The sequence below is a fragment of the Oncorhynchus kisutch genome, linkage group LG1 (genome assembly GCF_002021735.2).
Source record: "Oncorhynchus kisutch isolate 150728-3 linkage group LG1, Okis_V2, whole genome shotgun sequence".
Classification (NCBI taxonomy): Eukaryota; Metazoa; Chordata; class Actinopteri; order Salmoniformes; family Salmonidae; genus Oncorhynchus; species Oncorhynchus kisutch.
This window is the reverse complement of record NC_034174.2, coordinates 55,143,436-55,166,584: the sequence shown is the minus strand read 5'-3', so window position 1 is coordinate 55,166,584 and position 23,149 is coordinate 55,143,436. Positions and strand designations below refer to the sequence as shown.

At 42.5% G+C, this 23,149-nt stretch overlaps 1 protein-coding gene across 1 annotated transcript in view; it reads right to left on the bottom strand.

The window, feature by feature from the left end:
• Positions 1–412: 412 nt before the first annotated feature.
• The window catches only part of LOC109891161 (serine/threonine-protein phosphatase 4 regulatory subunit 1), a 50,508-nt gene continuing 27,771 nt past the window's right edge, over positions 413–23,149 (bottom strand). Inside the window, exons 14-20 of the mRNA XM_020483499.2 lie at positions 16,073–16,258; positions 11,439–11,600; positions 9,249–9,349; positions 4,935–5,055; positions 4,035–4,169; positions 3,300–3,441; positions 413–2,578 (exon numbers count right to left, since the gene is read on the bottom strand). Of these exons, the coding sequence (XP_020339088.2) occupies positions 2,433–2,578; positions 3,300–3,441; positions 4,035–4,169; positions 4,935–5,055; positions 9,249–9,349; positions 11,439–11,600; positions 16,073–16,258 (993 nt within the window). The 3' untranslated portion in view covers positions 413–2,432. The remainder of the gene's footprint in view (positions 2,579–3,299; positions 3,442–4,034; positions 4,170–4,934; positions 5,056–9,248; positions 9,350–11,438; positions 11,601–16,072; positions 16,259–23,149) is intronic.

The following is a 23,149-nucleotide window of genomic DNA, read 5'->3' as shown; positions in this document are numbered from 1 at the left end:
TTGAAGACAGGGCAACGTTTTTTTTGTCACCCCAGAGCTGTTTAGAACACGTTGGTACGTTCCACTTTACCAGCATACAGAAGTATAGAGGGGGTTCTTGCAGATGCAGAAACGCCCAACAGCAAGAATGCCTTGAATTGCAAGCCGCAATCACACCCCTCATCCATTTTGTGGATGCGCAACAATAACACAGCCTCATAGTTGAAAAACATTAATGTTTTAAGGTCAACTGATTCTTACTATGTTTAGTTATATTGATCTGAAAATAGCTGCAATATTACGGTCAGAACATAGAATATAAAACGCAAAAAGTAGGCCTATAAAAAATGTGTCGCAGGTGTGACAGAATGCTGTAACACTCATTTGTTGTTTTTCCAAGGTTAGTTTGGAGTCAGGCTACACATTCCACATCTTGATTTTTCTGATTTATATTATCATTTTAATTACAGAATACTAAAAATAACAATACATAAAACGTCTTTAAAAGAAACCATTGAATATTACAAAGGTTGAATTGCAAAGTTAGGATATAAAATCTTTGAACAATGGTACATAATTGAAAATAAAAATACATTTCATAAAATGCATATATTAACAGTTCTACCACATAAAAAAAACAAGATGGGCACAAATTGCAGACAGATGAGATGAGTTAGGTAGGCTACTGCGATAGCGCAGTGAACTATTCCATAACATGGAAGAGAGGCGTGTGATGCACGCCACACCAAAATCAGTTTAAGTTCTCAAGTCGTGTCTATGGTCAAAAATTAGTTGCCATGAACACAGGAGAGAAAAAAAAATAGATTCAAACTACTACAAAAGTGACTTGGTGACTGCTCCCATTATATTCACACTCATGTCTCTACAGAAACCCCTAAAACTGGCCTTGGGTCCTCAAAAAAACTGGCTCCATTGGTTGAGCTATACAATGCTTGCCAATGTTTGGAAGTTACTTCTTCTCGAACGTACATAACGGTCAGAGCATCTTGGAACACAAACCTTGGGTGCACAACCATTCCTATACTGTACAATTGTGGTCAGTGGTCCGACTTACCGAAAAAGCTACCATTTGACCATAAATTTGCTATCATGGTGTCGACCAAAATGGGATTGGAATCCACAAAGTGGAAGTGGATAAGGGGGAGCGCTTCACAGGGCTTTAACCTTTTCGACCATTGAAAAAAACACATGCATACCCAACATTGTGCTATCAATTCTCTTTTTCTGCAAGTCATTTGGGATGCAGCCAAGGACTTGCAAGTCCAGCTGACACCAGGGGCTTTTTCAGGGACAGCAACCTTATATAATGTACAGATTGTGATGCATTGTGTAAGCATTTTTCTCATGTCTGTCCATACATTATATTTATATCTGCAACATTGTAAAACATTGCACCCAATTCTAAAAGCCCCAAACTCCACTTCCACGACAAAACTGTCCTAAGCCATGTCCGGACAGAGGTATTTCATTGGTCTCTGCCAAAATTGGGACACATTATTGGCATGGTAAAACACAGAGGGGGAAGAAGCCATGAGTTCATTATGATCTTTTGTTCTGCCAATAAAGTGTCCAATATGACTTAGGAGTGCCGAGTGATGCAGTTGTTCCTTCTCCTGAGCAGTAGTGGTTACAGTGGCCCATGAAGACAAGATGAAGAGAGAGGAAGAAAGAGAGATAAACCGAGATGAGTCAAAAGGACCTGAGAGAGCCGCCTGGACACGGAGGGGTGGAGGTGAAGCGACGATGGGACAAGAGCCGAGCCGCTCAGTGGGTTAATTTCCACCTGGGATCCAACGCCATTTTGCAGTGGCTGGTTTAGCTTAACTAGTTGCCGTTTTCAGACCGAGTCCCCCTGAGTTTAAGCGCACATCAGAATAATCAGGTTGTCAGTTGTCGTTTTGTAGTTGTTTAGAAATCCACAGAGAAAAGCGGGAAATAGAAATCAAACACACAATTATCACAAATGTACTATTAGCTTTGGAGAGAGAGAATGCTTGTCGGGTTTAGCGACAAGTGGTCTGTGATTACAGGGTCTCAGTCTTAGGATGCTAATGTGGGTAGGAGCAGAATTTGAGTCCCGGAAGATGCGTCACACTGTTTGCTACTACAGTGGGCTCCATCTAGCCCCCCATCCCTGTTCATTGTTCTCTAATGGGAGGAGTCCCAGAGATTAGAGTGCTTGTTTCACATGATGTGTATGTGCAAACACTTGGGTATGTGCATCTGTACGTGTGTGTGTGTGTTGGTGAGCATGCATGTATGTATGATAGATGTCAGTATTCACATGAGTGTGCATGTATGATTGTGTGTGTGTATGTTTGAGAGAGAGAACATGAATGATTGTATGTATGTAAGTATATGCATGTATGTTTGAGTGGTATCAGTGCTGCTGGTGATAGTTGTTTTGTGCGCGCGGAGCTGGCTGGCTTGGTCTAGATTAAGGCAGCCGTGTCCATAAGGGCCATGTTGGGATCCTGGCTGGCAAAGAAGCGTACGTCTCGGTCCTTGTCCGCCTGCAGGGCCATCACAGTCTCCTCCAGCTCATCTGAGTAGGCACTGCCTGGCTCTTTAAAGTACGCTGCAGAGAGAGCCAGGTAAAGTCAGCATTTATTTAAAGCGCATTTTACATGCTTCACAACCCTAGAAATAGAACGTGTACCCCCATTCAATTCAAATCAATGAGGCCATCAATGAGTAATTATATTTCTATGGTCACAACACACTTTGCATAATTAAAAAGGAATATAAGAACGAACGTAGGAAAATTGGGAAATATGAAGAATGGAAAAAAAAGAGGAACAATGAGGAAAAGAGGGAAAACATTACCAACAAAATGAAGGGAGCAAATAGTCGACAGAAGAGAGAGGGAAAACAATATTCTAAGTGGTTTGCTCGTTTGGATAATGGAAAATACTGTATCACACATTTTGGGAGGAGCCAAAACACCACTATGCCACGAGAAATGCATTTGTTGCACTGGGAAAGACAACGTACTACAACTAGCATCAGTGTCCAATTTAGCCGTCTTTAGCTTATACCCAGGAGTTTGTCAAGCAATAGCTTGAATGTGTGCCATTGGTTTTTATATAGCCAATGCTTAAAAATGTACAAGACATATTCCCTCTCGGGGGCAAATAAATATGTATTTTATTCTTGGGTGCATAGATGGCTACCTAGGTACAGATCTAGGATTAGCTTCCCATCCCCCAGCCCTAACTGAACCATTAGTTGGGAAAATGCTTAACTGACCACATATCAGCATCTAGGGGCAACTTCATCCTACACCACCCAGTCTTTACCTTTCTCCATTACACTCTGACGCAGTGCTTTGGCCACCAGCACACGAACGTTGGCGACTGGGTCCGACGATAGGCTGAGTAGACTGGGGAGGAGGTGCTGGGCAAACTGGTCCATTGGCATACAGTCCTCTTCCACTATGGCCTGGGGAACACAGCGGAGAATGAGTTAATACAAACCAACTTAAATAAGAGAGACAAGACAGATGACACATGGAGAGCAGGGTCGTATTCATTAGGGAATGCTAAATAGTTTGTTTGACTATTTTCCAATGGAAAACAATATTAGAGTTTCTTATTGGACTACTCTAGGTCAGGGCTCTCCAACCCTGTTTCTGGAGAGCTACCATCCTGTAGGTTCACACTCCAACCCTGATCTACCACATCTGATTATAATAATTAACTGGTTGATACGCTGAACCAGGTTAGTTACAACAGGTTGGAACAAAAACCTACAGGACGGTAGCTCTCCAGGAACAGGGTTGGACACCCCCGCTCTAGGTAGTCCCTCCCTGTTACAGTCAGTTTATTTCCATTTGGTGCCTAATGAACATGACCCAGCAGTCAACCATGGCCATACAATCTTCACACCTGCATTCTTTCAGAATAGTGCTATGGCAAGCACAGCTGACGCAATTTCACAAAAAAAAAAAAATTATAATAATTCTGAACGCAGCAGCTATTGGAAATAGTGTTTGTACATATATTGACATTTCGTGAACAAAACATTGTCCTGACCTGGCAGATAAAGGCAAAGGCCTGGCGGCCCACCCACTTGGGACAGTGGCAGAAGCGGACGATGAGCTCGTTGATGAAGTTCAGGCCCAGGTCATGGGCTCCACATGCATACATCTTCTGTAAGATCTCCACCACCTAGGATGGACGAGACAAAGATGAGACAGAGGCTCGTCCCAAATGGCACCTTAATCCCTATACAGTACAATACTTTTGACCAGAGCCTAATGGGCCCTGGTCAAAAGTACTGCATTATAGACGGGATGGTTGTTTAGCAACAAAACCGACGCGTGTGCAACTATGGGGCAAAACAGACAGGGTTGGCTTAGATTGTTGACAATATGTAAACTATATTTTGTCTATTGAAAACAAATACATTTGCACACTGAGCACTTGTCTCTCGAATACATCATTAGTTATTGGTTAACTAGCCAGCGAATTTTGGCCATATTAGCATAGATATGACATCAGTCAAAATACCTCAAAACAAGGCATGGTATCAAGAACAAGATCAAACTAACCGAAACGAGCCACCTACGATTCCCCACATGGCAGCTTCTTCTCATTGTTGCTAGTTATCTGGCCATCCAGAATCACAACAACACATGTCCGCTATCCCGTCTATAGGGAATACTATGGTGCCATTTGGGACACAAGCAACGTTTTGGTGCTTTCCATTCTAAAGGCAGGCAGGCAGGCCACTGCATTAAGAGATAATAACGGTCTACTTCCACAGAAGTTTGCAACATCAGAAATATCCCAATTGACACAATACAGACATACTCACACCTCATATCATTCAGCACAATTACTACTTTAAGTTGTTCAATAAAAAAAAGAAACTGATCATGATCATTCAACAGTTACAGTTTCAATAACACAAGAACATAACGGTATGCCTACCAGCTTGTAAGAGATCCACCGAACTTCCGACACTTTGTCTGAGCAAAGGGTCAATGCTATTTGTCTGAGGTAGTCATACACATCGTAGTGGCTGTACAACTCTATGATCAGGATAAGCTGCCTGTGGACACATATGGAGAAATTCATACACACACACGGGCTCTAATGTATAGGGGTCATCCTTTTCATTCCACAAAAGAGGCCCAACAATATTGCTATATGTTTTGGGAGCACAAAGTTAGATGGCGCACCTGCCATCATTTCCATTGACTGCTTTTGTGACAGCATGAATGTCGCCAGGTTACCCGTCTGTTTGTGCTATCATACCAAGTCCTTGTCACTCATTCATTTTCATGTTTGGCTTGACAATGTGCAATGGAGTGGGAAAGAGTACTATCAGTTACGGGATCAGGCAGGCACGATGGAGGGCTCTCCATTTTAAAAGTAGTCAGTTTTCAAAAAAAAATTAGGTTAGTGATTTACTGCCATACGCCTGCTGCTAAGGAGTATAATTCATTGGCTGCGTATACAGATTTGCAGATGTTGTTACGGGTGCAGCTAACTGCTTAGGTTTCTAACTCCAACAATACAATATCAATACACACACACACACACACAATCCCCCCCCCAAAAAAACTATAAATCAGAGAGAGCGATATCAGAGTCCGGAATATAAATAAATGGTGTGTATAGACAGTATATGAATAGAAAAGGTGTGTACAGCAGTAGTTACAGTTGAAGTCTGCAGTTTAGCCAAATACATTTAAACTCAGTTCTTCACAATTCCTGACATTTAATCCTAGTAAAAATTCCCTGTCTTAGGTCAGTTAGGATCACCACTTTATTTTAAGAATGTGTAATGTCAGAATAATATAGTAGAGGGAGTGATTTATTTCAGCTTGTATTTCTTTCATCACATTCCCAGTGGGTCAGAAGTTTACATACACTCAATTAGTATTTGGTAGCATTGCCTTTCAATTGCTTAACTTGGGTCAAACGTTTTGGTTAGCCTTCCACAAGCTTCCCACAATAAGTTGGGTGAATTTTGGCCCATTCCTCCTGACAGAGCTGGTGTAACTAAGGCAGGTTTGTAGGCCTCCTTGCTCACACAAGCTTTTTCAGTTCTGCTCACAAATTTGTGAGATTGAGGTCAGGGTTTTGTGATGGCCACTCCAATACCTTGACTTTGTTGTCCTTAAGCCATTTTGCCACAACTTTGGAAGTATGCTTGGTGTCATTGTTCATTTGGAAGACCCATTTGCGACCAAGCTTTAACTTTAACTGATGTCTTGAGATGTTTCTTCAATATATCCACATAATTTCCCTACCTCATGATGCCATCTTTTTTGTGAAGTGCACCAGTCCCTCCTGCAGCAAAGCACCCCCACAACATAATGCTGCCACCCCCATGCTTCATGGTTGGGATGGTGTTCTTTGGCTTGCAAGCCTCCCCCTTTTCTTCCAGACATAACAATGGTCATTATGGCCAAACAGTTCTATTTTTGTTTCATCAGACTAGAGGACATTTCTCCAAAAAGTACAATCTTTGTCCACATGTGCAGTTGCAAACTAGTCTGGCTTTGTTATGGCAGTTTTGGAGCAGTGGCTTCTTCCTTGCTGAGTGGCCTTTCAGGTTATGTCGATATAGGACTCGTTTTACTGTGCATATATATACTTTTGTAGCCGTTTCCTCCAGCATCTTCACAAGGTCCTTTGCTGTTGTTCTGGAATTGATTTGCACTTTTCGCACCAAAGTACGCTCATCTCTCGGAGACAGAACGTGTCTCCTTCCTGAGCGGTATGATGGCTGCGTGGTCCCATGGTGTTTATACTTGTGTACTATTGTTAGTACAGATGACCGTGGTACCTTCAGGTGTTTGGAAATCGTTCCCCAGGATGAACCAGACTTGAGGTCTTGGCTGATTTCTTTTGATTTTCCAATGATGTCAAGCAAAGAGGCACAGAGTTTGAAGATAGGCATTGAAATACATCCACAGGTAGACACCTCCAATTGACTCAAATTATGTCAATTAGCCTATCAGAAGCTTCTAAAGCCATGACATCATTTTCTGAAATGTTCTAAGCTGTTTAAAGGAACAGTCAACTTAAGTGTATGTAAACTTCTAACCCACTGGAATTGTGATACAGTGAATTATAAGTGAAATAATCTGTCTGTAAAGAATTGTTGGAAAAATGACTTGTGTCATGCACAAAGTAGACTTCCTAACCGACTTGCCAAAACTATAGTTTGTTGACAAAAAAAATTGTGGAGTGGTTGAAAAAGTAGTTTTAATGACTCCAACATAAGTCTATGTAAACTTCCCAAATTCAACTGTATATAGGATGAGCCATACAGTATATACATATAAAGTGGGTAAAACAGTATGTAAACATGCCTTCAGAAAGTATTCACACCCCTTGACTTTTTCCACAATTTGTTGTTGTTACAGCCTGAATTTAAAATTGATTACATTTATATTTCTGGTCACTGTCACTGTCCTACACAAAATATCAAAGTGGATTTTTTATTATTTTATTATTATTTTACCAGCTAAGTTGACTGCGAACACATTCTCATTTACACAAAACGACCTGGGGAATCGTTACATGGGAGAGGAGGGGGGGATGAATGAGCCAATTGTAAGCTGGGGATGATTAGGTGTCCATGATGGTGTTAAGCCCAGAATGGGAATTTAGCCAGAACACCGGGGTTAACACCCCTACTGTTACGATAAATGCCATGGGATCTTTAGAAACCACAGCGAGTCAGGAAACGTGTTTAAGATGGCACTCTACACGGGGCAATGTCTCTAATCACTGCCCTGAGATCTTTTTGTAGACCAGAGGAACGGGTGCTCCTACCGGCATTCCAACACCACTTCCAGCAGAAACTGGTCTCCCATCCAGGGATGGAACAGGACCAACCCTGCTTAGCTTCAGAAGCAAGCCAGCAGTGGGATGCAGGGTGGTATTGCTGCTGCATTTACAGTGCATTTGGAAACTATTCAAGAATCATATGACTTTTTAAGGGTGTGTGCTTAGGGTCGTTGTCCTGTTGGTGGCCTGATTGGAGGAGTGCTGCAGAGATGGTTGTCCTTCTGGAAGGTTCTCCCATCTCCACAGAGGAACTCTGGAGCTCTGCCATGGTGACCATTGGGTTCTTGGTCACCTCCCTGACCAATGCCCTTGTCCTCCGAATGCTCAGTTTGGCTGGGCGGCCAGCTCTTGGAAGAGTCTCGGTGGATCCAAACTTCTTCCATTTAAGAATGATTGGAGGCCACTGTGTTCTTGGGGACCTTCAATGCTGCTGACATTTTTTGGTACTCTTCACCAGATATGTGCAACACAATCCTGTCTTGGCGGTCTGCGGACGATTCCGTCGACCCCATGGCTTGGTTTTTGCTCTGACACACTGTCAACTGTGGGACCTTATATAGACAGATGTGTGCCTTTCCAAATAATGTCCAATGAATTGAATTTACCACAGGTGGACTCCAATCAAGTTGTAGGAACATCAAGGATGATCAATCTAAATAAACATGATGCACCTGAGCTCCATTTTGAGTCTCATAGCGAAAGGTCTGAATACTGCGTCGTCATTATGGAGTAGTGTGTAGATTGATGAAGGGGAAATACATAATTGAATCCATTTCAGAATAAGGCTGTAACATAACAAAATGTGGAAAAAGTGAAAAAGAGTGAATACTTTCCGAATGCACTGTATAGTGTAGATGCAGAGGGTTAACACCTTTAGTTGGCTCTCCCTATTTGTGATTTCTCAATAAACATTCCTTTATCTTATTTCCCTGATTTTCGTTTTGCGCCACCTTTTTGGTTTGCTTCCTGTCTACGATTGGTGTGGGTTTTTAGTTTGATTGCCACTTCTTGGGCAAATTCAGTAGGTGCTCATGGTGGGTGTCTTTTAGGTTCCAGGAGTGGTGGCTAGTTAAGTGGACACCCACATAACTGTCTTTCAGAACCCCTCCTAAAACACCACCTGTTTTGTTTTGGTTGTTGTCAGTGACTCAGTTCCCCCTTCTGTTTGAGCAACATTTTTTCTCTTGTTAGGGAAAGTAACATGAATATGTCCGTACACACTCCTGCCAGCTGGTCTGCGCATTCTCTGAGGACGCAGCTGGATGGAACGCTGTGATCCCTCCCTAAGCCATTGAAAGGCCCATGCAAGTTGACTACTAAAATGGTGCATGCCATCAGAGACTTGTGGCAAGTGGGCCCTCTAGAGAGAAATATGGAGGACTCAATCCTAAATGAATGACAAAGATTGGCCCTGATCTAAATTAACCGGAGACTTACTCGGCCAGCTCGTATCTAAACCTCCAGTTGCGGCTGTTGTCTGTCACCATGAACTCCTGCAGCTGGTACAGGTACTCTCTCCTCTTCTCAGCATGGAGTAACTGCCACAGACAAGACAGAAGATACAGACAGCTGAAATTACCACAGATCCAAGTTATCATGTCTCACCAAAGTGAGCAGTATTCATTGTTACAAAACCCCTGGACAACACATTCTCTTTTATTAGTGACAAAAGGCACATTTATCAAAAGAAATGGAGGCAACCAGTTTAAGAGTGAAGAGACACAAATACAAAAGGTCTCTCCACCTCTAGACCAACCACATTGTTATTGTGAAAGACAATCTGTTGTGACAACCGTATAAACCCAGTACACAGGTCAAGTCAGGCAGCATTCTACAAATTCCTCACATAATAGGTGACTATCATGCAGTGCATCAGATAGCCATCTAAATCTACACTGAACAAAAATATAAAACGCAACATGTAAATTGTAGGTCTCATGTTTCATGAGATGTTTCTGAAATGTTCCATACGCACAAAAAGCTTATTTCTCTCAAATTACATGAACAAATTTGTTTGCATCCCTGTTAGTGAGCATTTCTCCTTTGCCAAGATAATCCATCCACTTGACAGGTGTGGTATATTAAGAAGCTGATTAAACAGCATGATCATTACACAGGTGCACCTTCTGATGGGTAAAATACCACTTTAAAATGTGCAGTTTTGTCACACAACACAATGCCACAGATGTATCAAGTTTTGAGGGAGTGTGAAATTGGTATGCTGGCTACAGGAATGTCAACCAGAACTGTTGCCAGAGAATTGAATGTTCATTTCTCTACATCTAACATTGTTTTAAAGAATTTGGCAGTACGGCCAACTGGTGTGATGTAGGCGAGCGGTTTGCCGATGTCAACGTTGTGAACAGAATGCCCCATGGTGGCGGTGGGGTTATGGTATGGACAGGCATAAGCTACGGACAAAATAGCATTTTATCGATGGCGATTTAAAATGCACTGAAATAAAATGACGAGATCCTGCGGCCCATTGTTGTACCATTCATCTGCCGCCATTACCTCATGTTTCAGGATGATAATACACAGCCCCATGTCGCAAAGATCTGTACACAATTAATGGAAGATGAAAATGTCCCAGTTCTTACATGGCCTGCATACTTACCAGACATGTCACTCATTGAGCATGTTTGGGATGCTCTGGATCAATGTTTATGACAGCGTGTTCCAGTTCCAGCCAACATCCAGCAACTTCGCACAACCATTGAAGAGGAATGGGACAACATTACACAGGCCTGATCAACTCTGTGTGAAGGAGATGTGTCGTGCTGCATGTGGCAAATGTGGTCACACCCCTACTTTTTAAATGGTATCTGTGACTAACAGCTGCATACCTGTATTTCCAGTCATGTGAAATCCATAGTTTAGGGTCTAATGAATGTATTTCAATTGACTGATTTCCTTATATTCCATTAGCATACCACCCTGCATCCCACTGCTGGCTTGCTTCTGAAGCTAAGCAGGGTTGGTCCTGGTCAGTCCCTAGATGGGAGACCAGATGCTGCTGGAAGTGGTGTTGGAGGAACAGTAGGAGGCACCCTTTCCTCTGGTCTAAAAAATATCCCATTGCAGGGTGCAGTCTATTGGATGGGACATTAAACGTGTGTCTTGACTCTCTGTGGTCACTAAAGATCTCATGGCATTTATCGTAAGAGTAGGGGTGCTAACCCTGGTGTCATGGCTAAATTCCCAATCTGGTCACCAAATCATCCCCAGCTTACAATTGGCTAATTTATCACTCATCTCCCCTGTAACTATTCCCCAGGTTGCTGCTGTAAATGACAAATGTGTTCTGTCAACTTACCTTGTTAAAAAAAAAAAAAAAACATTATATGAGCTGTACACTCAGTAAAATGTTTGAAATTGTTGAGTTTATTTTTGGTTCAGTATAAATCCAATGTAGATTAACTATGTGGCAGCTAAAAGTTCCAGTCTGTTTGTGCTACCATACTAACTCATTGTCAATGTTTGGCTTGACAATGAGGAATGGCGTTGGCAAGAGCACAAACAGATCTAGGACCAGGCTAGTAAAACAGCACAGTTAGTGGACCAACATGTAGATAGATGATTTTGAGTCGGTTCACAGTTTGCTTGTTACATGTATGGTGGTCTCACCTTAAGGAAGTCATAGAGGTGTTTGAGCACGCCGATGCGCACCTCATCCAGGTCCTTGAGGAAGCCGTTGAAGATGGGCACCAGGTCGGCCGCCGTAAGCTGGTCTCCTAGGATCACCGCCAGCTCGTGTATGGAGAACGCCAGCGTACGGCGCACCTTCCACTGTAGTGGTAATGAATATAAAGACAGAAGATCAGGTTGGCCCTACACCAAAACTTTTCCACATGTCAGGGAGTAAAAAAGGAAATGGCTGATATGCCTCGGTCAATGACTACACAGACTAACACAGCCAAGCTGCAATACCACTCATTGAATAATGAATCTAACGATCCACTATTCTTCACAAAAGTAATTGAAGTTAAGCTTTAAGTGAAAATGACAAGCTGTATTGGTTGCAAACTAATAACTCCATATTACATCATGAGCGCGGTTACCAAGCAGTCACTGAACTTGTCATTTGCATAGCAACATACATACTGGGTATCAGTGCATCAATCTCTAATGATGAGATTATGTCAACACATGGTGTGTTGTTCACTTTCACACCTCACTGTCTGATAAATGTTTAAAAATCTGTATTTATTTTTGTTGGAAACCAAGCAGTAACCATTAAAAGAATGGCGCCGGAGGAGATGGCTGCAGTTTTACGGACTCTTAACCAATTGTGCTATTGTGGGTGTTTTTTTGCATTACTTGTAATTTATTTTGTACATAATGTTTCTGCCACCGTCTCTTATGACCGAAAAGAGCTTCTGGACATCAGGACAGCTATTACTCACCTCGAACTGGACTAAGATTTTTTCTTTAACAAGTCAGACGCAAAGGATTTACTTCAGACACCCGACAAGGTCCAAATCTCTGTTATCCGCATGGGAAAGAGACGGAGATATCAACGACATAGGTCGGGGGGCCGTGTAAGGATCCGACGGCGAGTGTGTAATCTGTTAGACAACGTTTAATCAATGGATAACAAAATAGACGAGCTACAGTTGAAGTCGGAAGTTTACATACACCATAGCTAAATACATTTAAAGTCAGTTTTTCACAATTCCTGACATATAATCCGAGTAAAAACTCCCCATCTTAGGTCAGTTAGGATCACCACTTTATTTTAAGAATGTGAAAAGTCAGAATAAGCTTTAATTTCTTTCATCACATTCCCAGTGGGTCAGAAGTTTACATACACTCAATTAGTACTTGGTAGCATTGCCTTTCAATTGTTTAACTTGGGTCAAAAGTTTCAGGTAGCCTTCCCACAAGTTGGGTGAATTTTGGCCAATTCCTCCTGACAGAGCTGGTGTAACTGAGTCAAGTTTGTAGGCCTCCTTGCTCACACAAGCTTTTTCAGTTCTGCCCACAAATGTTCTATAGGCTTGAGGTCAGGGCTTTGTGATGGCCACTGCAATACCTTGACTTTGTTGTCCTTAAGCCATTTTGCCACAACTTTGGAAGTATGCTTGGTGTCATTGTTCATTTGGAAGTCCCATTTGCTACCAAGCTCTAACTTCCTGACTGATGTCTTGAGATGTTGCTTCAATATATCCACATAATGCCATCTATTTTGTGAAGTGCACCAGTCCCTCTTGCAGAAAAGCACCCCCCACAACATAATGCTGCCACCCCCGTGCTTCACGGTTGAGATGGTGTTCTTCGGCTTGCAAGCCTCCCCCTTTTTCCTCCAAACAGAACCATGGTCATTATGGCCAAACAGATCTATTTTTGTTTCATCAGACCAGAAGACATTTTCCAAAAAGTACGGTCTTTGTCCCCATGTGCAGTTGCAACCCGTAGTCTGTCTTTTTTATGGCAGTTTTGGAGCAGTGGCTTCTTCCTTGCTGAGCGGCTTTTCAGGTTATGTCAATATAGCACTCGTTTTACTGTGGATATAGATACTTTTGTACCCGTTTCCTCCAGCATCTTCACAAGGTCCTTTGCTGTTGTTCTGGGATTGATTTGCACTTTTCGCACCAAAGTATTTTCATCTCTAGGAGACAGAACACATCTCCTTCCTGAGTGGTATGGCGGATGCGTGGTCCCATGGTGTTTATACTTGCAAACTTTTATTTGTACAGATGATCGTGGTACCTTCAGCCGTTTGGAAATTGCTCCCTAGGATGAACCAGACTTGTGGAGGTCTATAATTTTTTTTGATCTTCCCATGATGTCAAGCAAAGAGGCACTGAGTTTGAAGGTAGGCCTCATTTTCTGGAAATGTTCCAAGTTTTAATGACTCCAACATATGTGTAAACTTACGACTTCAACTGTATTTACATGCAACACTAATTATAAATCAAAAATGGATTAGAAAACATTTTTAAATGTTTTATTGTTAAACGTGACTCTGTAAACTGATAGTGTTAGCCAGCTAGCTAGCGGGCAAGTTAGCTGGTCCTGCTGTTAGAAGTACAGGTACGTTCTGACGTATCATCACGCAGGCTACGCTTTCTACTGTGATTGTTCAATAACAACAGCTTTAAAAATAGAGCAGAATCCTATTTTCTCCACCTCCTATTTGATATAATCCTATTATTTTCATAGGCAAATCAAATCAAATCAAACCAAATCAAATCAAATTTATTTGTTACATACACATGGTTAGCAGATGTTAATGCGAGTGTAGCGAAATGCTTGTGCTTCTAGTTCCGACAATGCAGTAATAACGAACAAGTAATCTAACTAACAATTCCCAAAAAAACTACTGTCTTATACACAATGTAAGGGGATAAAGAATATGTACATAAGGATATATGAATGAGTGATGGTACAGAGCAGCATAGGCAAGATACAGTAGATGATATCGAGTACAGTATATACATATGAGATGAGTATGTAAACCAAGTGGCATAGTTAAAGTGGCTAGTGATACATGTATTACATAAGGATGCAGTCGATGATATAGAGTACAGTATCTACGTATGCATATGAGATGAATAATGTAGGGTAAGTAACATTATATAAGGTAGCATTGTTTAAAGTGGCTAGTGATATATTTACATCATTTCCCATCAATTCCCATGATTAAAGTGGCTGGAGTAGAGTCAGTGGCATTGACAGTGTGTTGGCAGTAGCCACTCAATGTTAGTGGTGGCTGTTTAACAGTCTGATGGCCTTGAGATAGAAGCTGTTTTTCAGTCTCTCGGTCCCAGCTTTGATGCACCTGTACTGACCTCGCCTTCTGGATGACAGCGGGGTGAACAGGCAGTGGCTCGGGTGGTTGATGTCCTTGATGATCTTTATGGCCTTCCTGTAGCATCGGGTGGTGTAGGTGTCCTGGAGGGCAGGTAGTTTGCCCCCGGTGATGCGTTGTGCAGACCTCACTACCCTCTGGAGAGCCTTACGGTTGAGGGCGGTGCAGTTGCCATACCAGGCGGTGATACAGCCCGCCAGGATGCTCTCGATTGTGCATCTGTAGAAGTTTGTGAGTGCTTTTGGTGACAAGCCGAATTTCTTCAGCCTCCTGAGGTTGAAGAGGCGCTGCTGCGCCTTCCTCCGAATGCTGTCTGTGTGAGTGGACCAATTCAGTTTGTCTGTGATGTGTATGCCGAGGAACTTAAAACTTGCTACCCTCTCCACTACTGTTCCATCGATGTGGATGGGGGGGGGTGTTCCCTCTGCTGTTTCCTGAAGTCCACAATCATCTCCTTAGTTTTGTTGACGTTGAGTGTGAGGTTATTTTCCTGACACCACACTCCGAGGGCCCTCACCTCCTCCCTGTAGGCCGTCTCGTCGTTGTTGGTAATCAAGCCTACCACTGTTGTGTCGTCCGCAAACTTGATGATTGAGTTGGAGGCGTGCGTGGCCACGCAGTCGTGGGTGAACAGGGAGTACAGGAGAGGGCTCAGAACGCACCCTTGTGGGGCCCCAGTGTTGAGGATCAGCGGGGAGGAGATGTTGTTGCCTACCCTCACCACCTGGGGGCGGCCCGTCAGGAAGTCCAGTACCCAGTTGCACAGGGCGGGGTCGAGACCCAGGGTCTCGAGCTTGATGACGAGCTTGGAGGGTACTATGGTGTTGAATGCCGAGCTGTAGTCGATGAACAGCATTCTCACATAGGTATTCCTCTTGTCCAGATGGGTTAGGGCAGTGTGCAGTGTGCAGTGTGGTTGAGATTGCATCGTCTGTGGACCTATTTGGGCGGTAAGCAAATTGGAGTGGGTCAAGGGTGTCAGGTAGGGTGGAGGTGATATGGTCCTTGACTAGTCTCTCAAAGCACTTCATGATGACGGATGTGAGTGCTACGGGGCGGTAGTCGTTTAGCTCAGTTACCTTAGCTTTCTTGGGAACAGGAACAATGGTGGCCCTCTTGAAGCATGTGGGAACAGCAGACTGGTATAGGGACACGCACCACTGACCACTCCGCTTCGAAATAATTGCACCCCTGCATAGGCTTCATCGAAAATGAATGGGTCACCCCGTCCACTGTCAGTGCCTTTAGAACCCAGTGTCCTGTGTTATGTTCATTAGGGCACGCAACTGAAAACGTGTATTTAAAAAAAATTGTGTTTCTTATTGAACAAGAAATTGTACCCTTCTTGTTTCAGTCAGTTTTGGTGCTTAATGAACACAACCCCGGTCAGGGCCCCACCTGTATAGCCCAAAATAAAGATATGGGAGTGCCCCCAAAAAGCACACACCTGTACGTCAGTGGCGAGGGTCTCGTAGGTGTCCTTGAGGCAGTGCCAGTTCTGTTGGCCCAGGGTGAGGGCTACGCCGGGCAGGCTGAAAGCACAGTGCTTGGCAATCTCTGTGTCCACCGTCTGGGCCCGTGCCGGGTCCGTCATGGAAAGGTACTGGTCCAGCAGCTGCTGGGGAATCACATTCTGGAGAGGAGGGGGGGGGGGGGACAAGAGTAAGAGGAGTGGTTAAAACCTGTCAATATCATAGCCATGGCAACAGCAGCGGTCAGTAGAAAATGTCAGGAGGCTGGTTTGGTTTCCCGGACACAGACTAAAGCCCGGTTCACATTTAACAGCCGAGACAGTTTTATGCAGATTTAGAACAAAGTTTGCTTGATCTGAATGGTGTAGTTTTAGGACATCTCATGTCGGCTGCTGGAGGAGTTTCCAAAATGCAACATGTCAAATCTTAGCTAAAGACTTGAGGGGAGACAGTCCGTTTAGCCAATCAGAGAACAGTGCGCTACAGTTAAGTGTTTAAGTCAAGCTGACAGCCAACTATCAATTTCTGAGGGGTTAAGCTGCGGTGAGCTGTCCTAGCTTTTTTACATTTTTTATTACAATTACACATACATAAAACTTTTGAAAAAGTATTATTTGTTTCTAAACTCACCACACACCACTTCTCTTTTCCACACTTTGTTGTGTTTGTCGTCATTTTGTCAACAATCGACATAAAATAAAAAAGATATCTAATCAAGATATATCAGTGTTAAGTATACAACAAATTTTACATTTAAGTAAGTTTGGTGCAGTATTTTTCAATAAAAATAAAAAAATAAAAAAGAGTCATCTCTCATTGAATGACAAGACTTTATTGAAGAATCCCTACTGTTGACCAATCACCTACTGTGATTGCCTCCAGAGAATGTTTTATGTGCCCGAACATCCCCCACCCAAAAAACTAGCCAAAGTCAAAAATGTAAATGTTGTCATAATATATGCACAAACTCTCCCAAAAGGTTTCGGCTGGGAAACAGGCGGACAGACACCTTTAGTCTCTAAGAGCTTTGCACACCTGGATTGAAGCTCCGTCATGTAGGTTGTTGGCCTTGCTAGACAGCCATTTTCAAGTCCTGCCATAGATTTTCAAGCTGATTTAAGTCAACACTGTAACTTAGCCACTTAGGAAAATTCAATGGTATCCTGGGAAGCAACTCCAAGTGTATATTATTGTATAATTGGCCTTGTGTTTTAGGTTAATGTCCTGCTGAAAGGTGAATGTCTCCCAGTGTGTTGGAAAGCAGACCGAACCAGGTTTTCCTCTAGGATTTGTGTGTGCTTAGCTCTATTCCGTTCTTTTTAACCTAAAAACCTCCCTAGTCCTTGCCGATGACAAGCATACACACAAACACAACATGATGCAGCCACCACCATGATTGAAAATATGAAGAGTGGTACACAGTGATGTGTTATGTTTGGGGAAAATCCAACACAATGCGTTGTATATTCAGAACAAAAAGTTAATTTCTATGCCTTGTTGCAAACATGATGCATGTTTTGGAATATTTTTATTCTGTACAGGCTTCTTTTCACATTTTTATTAGTATTGTGGAGTATTTGGTATTTTATTAGGATCCCCCAATATTGTAACTACAATATTGATCCATCCTCAGTTATTTCCTATCACAGTTATTAAACTATAGCTGCTCGATCATCCTATTTTTCTAACTTAATTGAGGAAAATAAGAACAATCCGAAATTCCTTTTTAATACTGTCGCAAAGCTAACTAAAAAGCAGCATTCCCCAAGAGAGGATGACTTTCACTTTAGCAGTGATAAATTCATGAACTTCTTTGAGGAAAAGATTATGATTATTAGAAAGCAAATTACGGACTCCTCTTTAAACCTGCGTATTCCTCCAAACCTCAGTTGTCCTGAGTCTGCACAACTCTGCCAGGACCTAGGATCAAGAGAGACGCTCTAAGTGTTTTAGTACTGTATTTCTTGACACAATGATGAAAATAATCATGGCCTCTAAACCTTCAAGCTGCATACTGGACCCTATTCCAACTAAACTACTGAAAGAGCTGCTTCCTGTGCTTGGCCCTCCTATGTTGAACATAATAAACGGCTCTCTATCCACTGGATGTGTACCAAACTCACTAAAAGTGGCAGTAATAAAGCCTCTCTTGAAAAAGCCAAACCTTGACCCAGAAAATATAAAAAACTATCGGCCTATATCGAATCTTCCATTCCTCTCAAAAATTTTAGAGAAGGCTGTTGCGCAGCAACTCACTGCCTTCCTGAAGACAAACAATGTATACGAAATGCTTCAGTCTGGTTTTAGACCCCATCATAGCACTGAGACGGCACTTGTGAAGGTGGTAAATGACATTTTAATGGCATCGGACCGAGGCTCTGCATCTGTCCTCGTGCTCCTAGACCTTAGTGCTGCTTTGATACCATCGATCACCACATTCTTTTGGAGAGATTGGAAACCCAAATTGGTCTACACGGACATGTTCTGGCCTGGTTTAGATCTTATCTGTCGGAAAGATATCAGTTTGTCTCTGTGAATGGTTTGTCCTCTGACAAATCAACTGTACATTTCGGTGTTCCTCAAGGTTCCGTTTTAGGACCACGATTGTTTTCACTATATATTTTACCTCTTGGGGATGTTATTCGAAAACATAATGTTAACTTTCACTGCTATGCGGATGACACACAGCTGTACATTTCAATGAAACATGGTGAAGCCCCAAAATTGCCCTCGCTAGAAGCATGTGTTTCAGACATAAGGAAGTGGATGGCTGCAAACTTTCTACTATTAAACTCGGACAAAACAGAGATGCTTGTTCTAGGTCCCAAGAAACAAAGAGATCTTCTGTTGAATCTGACAATTAATCTTAATGGTTGTACAGTCGTCTCAAATAAAACTGTGAAGGACCTCGGCGTTACTCTGGACCCTGATCTCTCTTTTGAAGAACATATCAAGACCATTTCGAGGACAGCTTTTTTCCATCTACGTAACATTGCAAAAATCAGAAACTTTCTGTCCAAAAATGATGCAGAAAAATTAATCCATGCTTTTGTCACTTCTAGGTTAGACTACTGCAATGCTCTATTTTCCGGCTACCCGGATAAAGCACTAAATAAACTTCAGTTAGTGCTAAATACGGCTGCTAGAATCCTGACTAGAACCAAAAAATTTGATCATATTACTCCAGTGCTAGCCTCTCTACACTGGCTTCCTGTCAAAGCAAGGGCTGATTTCAAGGTTTTACTGCTAACCTACAACGCATTACATGGGCTTGCTCCTACCTATCTCTCTGATTTGGTCCTGCCGTACATACCTACACGTACGCTACGGTCACAAGACGCAGGCCTCCTAATTGTCCCTAGAATTTCTAAGCAAACAGCTGGAGGCAGGGCTTTCTCCTATAGAGCTCCATTTTTATGGAACGGTCTGCCTACCCATGTCAGAGACGCAAACTCGGTCTCAACCTTTAAGTCTTTACTGAAGACTCATCTCTTCAGTGGGTCATATGATTGAGTGTAGTCTGGCCCAGGAGTGGGAAGGTGAACGGAAAGGCTCTGGAGCAACGAACCGCCCTTGCTGTCTCTGCCTGGCCGGTTCCCCTCTTTCCACTGGGATTCTCTGCCTCTAACCCTATTACAGGGGCTGAGTCACTGGCTTGCTGGGGCTCTCTCATGCCGTCCCTGGAGGGGGTGCGTCACCTGAGTGGGTTGATTCACTGTTGTGGTCATCCTGTCTGGGTTGGCGCCCCCCCCCCCTTGGGTTGTGCCGTGGGGCGGAGATCTTTGTGGGCTATACTCAGCCTTGTCTCAGGATGGTAAGTTGGTGGTTGAAGATATCCCTCTAGTGGTGTGGGGGCTGTGCTTTGGCAAAGTGGGTGGGGTTATATCCTTCCTGTTTGGCCCTGTCCGGGGGTGTCCTCGGATGGGGCCACAGTGTCTCCTGACCCCTCCTGTCTCAGCCTCCAGTATTTATGCTGCAGTAGTTTATGTGTCGGGGGGCTGGGGTCAGTTTGTTATATCTGGAGTACTTCTCCTGTCCTATTCGGTGTCCTGTGTGAATCTAAGTGTGCGTTCTCTAATTCTCTCCTTCTCTCTTTCTTTCTCTCTCTCGGAGGACCTGAGCCCTAGGACCATGCCCCAGGACTACCTGACATGATGACTCCTTGCTGTCCCCAGTCCACCTGGCCATACTGCTGCTCCAGTTTCAACTTCCACCTGACTGTGCTGCTGCTCTAGTTTCAACTGTTCTGCCTTATTATTATTCGACCATGCTGGTCATTTATGAACATTTGAACATCTTGGCCATGTTCTGTTATAATCTCCACCCGGCACAGCCAGAAGAGGACTGGCCACCCCACATAGCCTGGTTCCTCTCTAGGTTTCTTCCTAGGTATTGGCCTTTCTAGGGAGTTTTTCCTAGCCACCGTGCTTCTACACCTGCATTGCTTGCTGTTTGGGGTTTTAGGCTGGGTTTCTGTACAGCACTTTGAGATATCAGCTGATGTACGAAGGGCTATATAAATACATTTGATTTGATTTGATTTGATTTTAAAGCCACCATTAGCTTCATGGTGTAATCCCTGAGCGGTTTCTTTCCTCTCCGGCAACTGAGTTAGGAAGGGGCCTGTATCCATGTAGTGACTGGGTGTTTTGATACACCATCCAAAGTGTAAGAAATACAGTATCTGCACCATGCTCAAAGGGATATTCAATGTCTGCTTTTTTCTTTTTACCCATCGACCAGGTGCCCTTCTTTGCGAACCATTGGAAAACCTCCTTGGTCTTTGTGGTTGAATCTGTGCTTGAAATTCCCTGCTCGACTCAGGGACCTTACAGATAATTGTATGTGTGGGGTGCAGAGATCAGGAAGTCATTTAAAAATCATATTAATCCTTAAGAGTTCTATTAAGCTAGCATATGGAATCGTTTTTGGATGGTCATACCGAGGATCATTTAGCTATTTTATTTTTAATTTTAGGACCCCTTTAGGTATCAAAAAATGAAACATAGAATGTTGCCTTACTGCTATTAGCCCATAGAAATGCATTGAACAACAGATTCATACATGGAGACACATTCATTCAAAGAGATCACATTTATTTTGAGATCGCAAAATAGAACTTCTACGTTTAAGACAGGAGAAACAAATTGATTCATTAGATAAAACATTGTAGTTATTTTTTCTCAACTTTTTTCTATTACTTTTTAGCATGTCACGCTAGCACAGAGTAGGCAGCTAGCTAGAAAGCAAGCTTTGTAGCCATGGATTGTGACCTTTCATCGTTTAGCTACAGTATTTACCTCCACAAATTCTGTTTACTTTGATATCTATACTGAATGAAGCACTTTTTCACTTAATTAAAAGGTGGAAATTTGTCTTAAAATGTGTTGTGCAACTGACTTAAAGCTCAGCAAACGTCAAGGGAAAATATACTTAAGATATTTTGTGCAACCGGGCCCTGTCCTCTATCAGATATAAGAAAGATGAGGATGATTATTATTTTTTGACTCATATTTAACAAAAAAAAATTGGCACTAAATGACATCTATATATACACTTCCATAAATGTTTTAAACTGGTAACAGGCTACCTTCAGACAAGTCTTATGAGGCTTGTGGGCGTCCTAGAGCAAAACAACAGTCATGTTCGTGAGCAGTTTCCTTCCTTTACAGCAACGGCATTAGGAAGGGCACCTGTATCACCTGTGCGTGCAGGACATACAAACATTTATCAGCCAAGTAGAGGAGTCACTAAAGTTAGAAATAACGATAAAATTAACCACTTACCTTTGATGATCGTCATATGGTTGCACTCACAAGACTCCCATTTACACAGTCAATGTCTGTTTTGTTCAATAAAGTCCCTCTTTATGTCCCAAAAACTCAGTTTTGTTGGCGCGTTTTGTTCAGTAATCCAATGGCTCCAAGGCGGTCACAACAGGCAGACAAATACATACTAAAAGTACCGGTAAAGTTCATTGAAACATGTCAAACGATGTTTAGAATTAATCCTCAGGTTGTTTATTATCTTTATAATCAATAATATTTTAACCGGACAATACGGTTTTTAATAGAAAGGAAAAATAACAAACGTGAGTGCACCCAAATCAGGTCTGCATACTTCCTCTGTCCTCTGACCAAAATGGCTTTTTACTCGTCTCTTTTCAAAATAAAAGCCTGAAACCATGTCTAAAGACTGTTGACATCTAGTGGAAGCCATAGGAACTGCAATCTGATTCCTAACCCATTGTATTCTCTATAGGCATGGAGTTGAAAAACAGCCACATGAAAATAATTCCACTTCCGGGATGGATTTTTCTCAGCTTTTCGCCTGCCATATCAGTTCTGTTACTCACAGACATTATTTTAACCGTTTGGAAACTTTAGAGTGTTTTCTACCCGGCACAGCCAGAAGAGGACTGGCCACCTCTCAGTCTCGTTCCTCTCTAGGTTTCTTCCTAGGTTTTGGCCTTTCTAGGGAGTAGCCAACGTGCTTCAACACCTGCATTGCTTGCCGTTTGGGGTTTTAGGCTGGGTTTCTGTACATCACTTTGAGATATCAGCTGATGTAAAAAGGGCCTTATAAATAAATTAGATTTGATTCTATCCAACTCTACCAATTATATGCATATCCTAGCTTCTGGGCCTGAGTAGAAGGCAATTTACTTTGGGCACACTTTTCATTCGGAGGTGAAAATACTGCCTCCTACCCAAGAGAGGTTAATAAAATAAATGTAAAAAAAGACTTTCAAAACTACATTTTTGTTGTACTTCTCCCCCAGCTTCACAACTACAGGTAACACAGTTACCATTCAAAAATGAGTTGTTTATCTAAAAAAAAGAATTTGCCACCAAAGAGAACAGACGAAATGGACGGTTTATCAAGAAAGCTTCTTTCTATGGTGCTACCCATTCCAAAGTTAGACTGTAACCACCAGAGGACTTGAAAATGACCCAGAGCCGAGACGATCACCAAAACTAAAAGGTATTTTGGTTTCAGTGCATTTTTTGTATATAGTGGGGCAAAAAAGTATTTAGTCAGCCACCAATTGT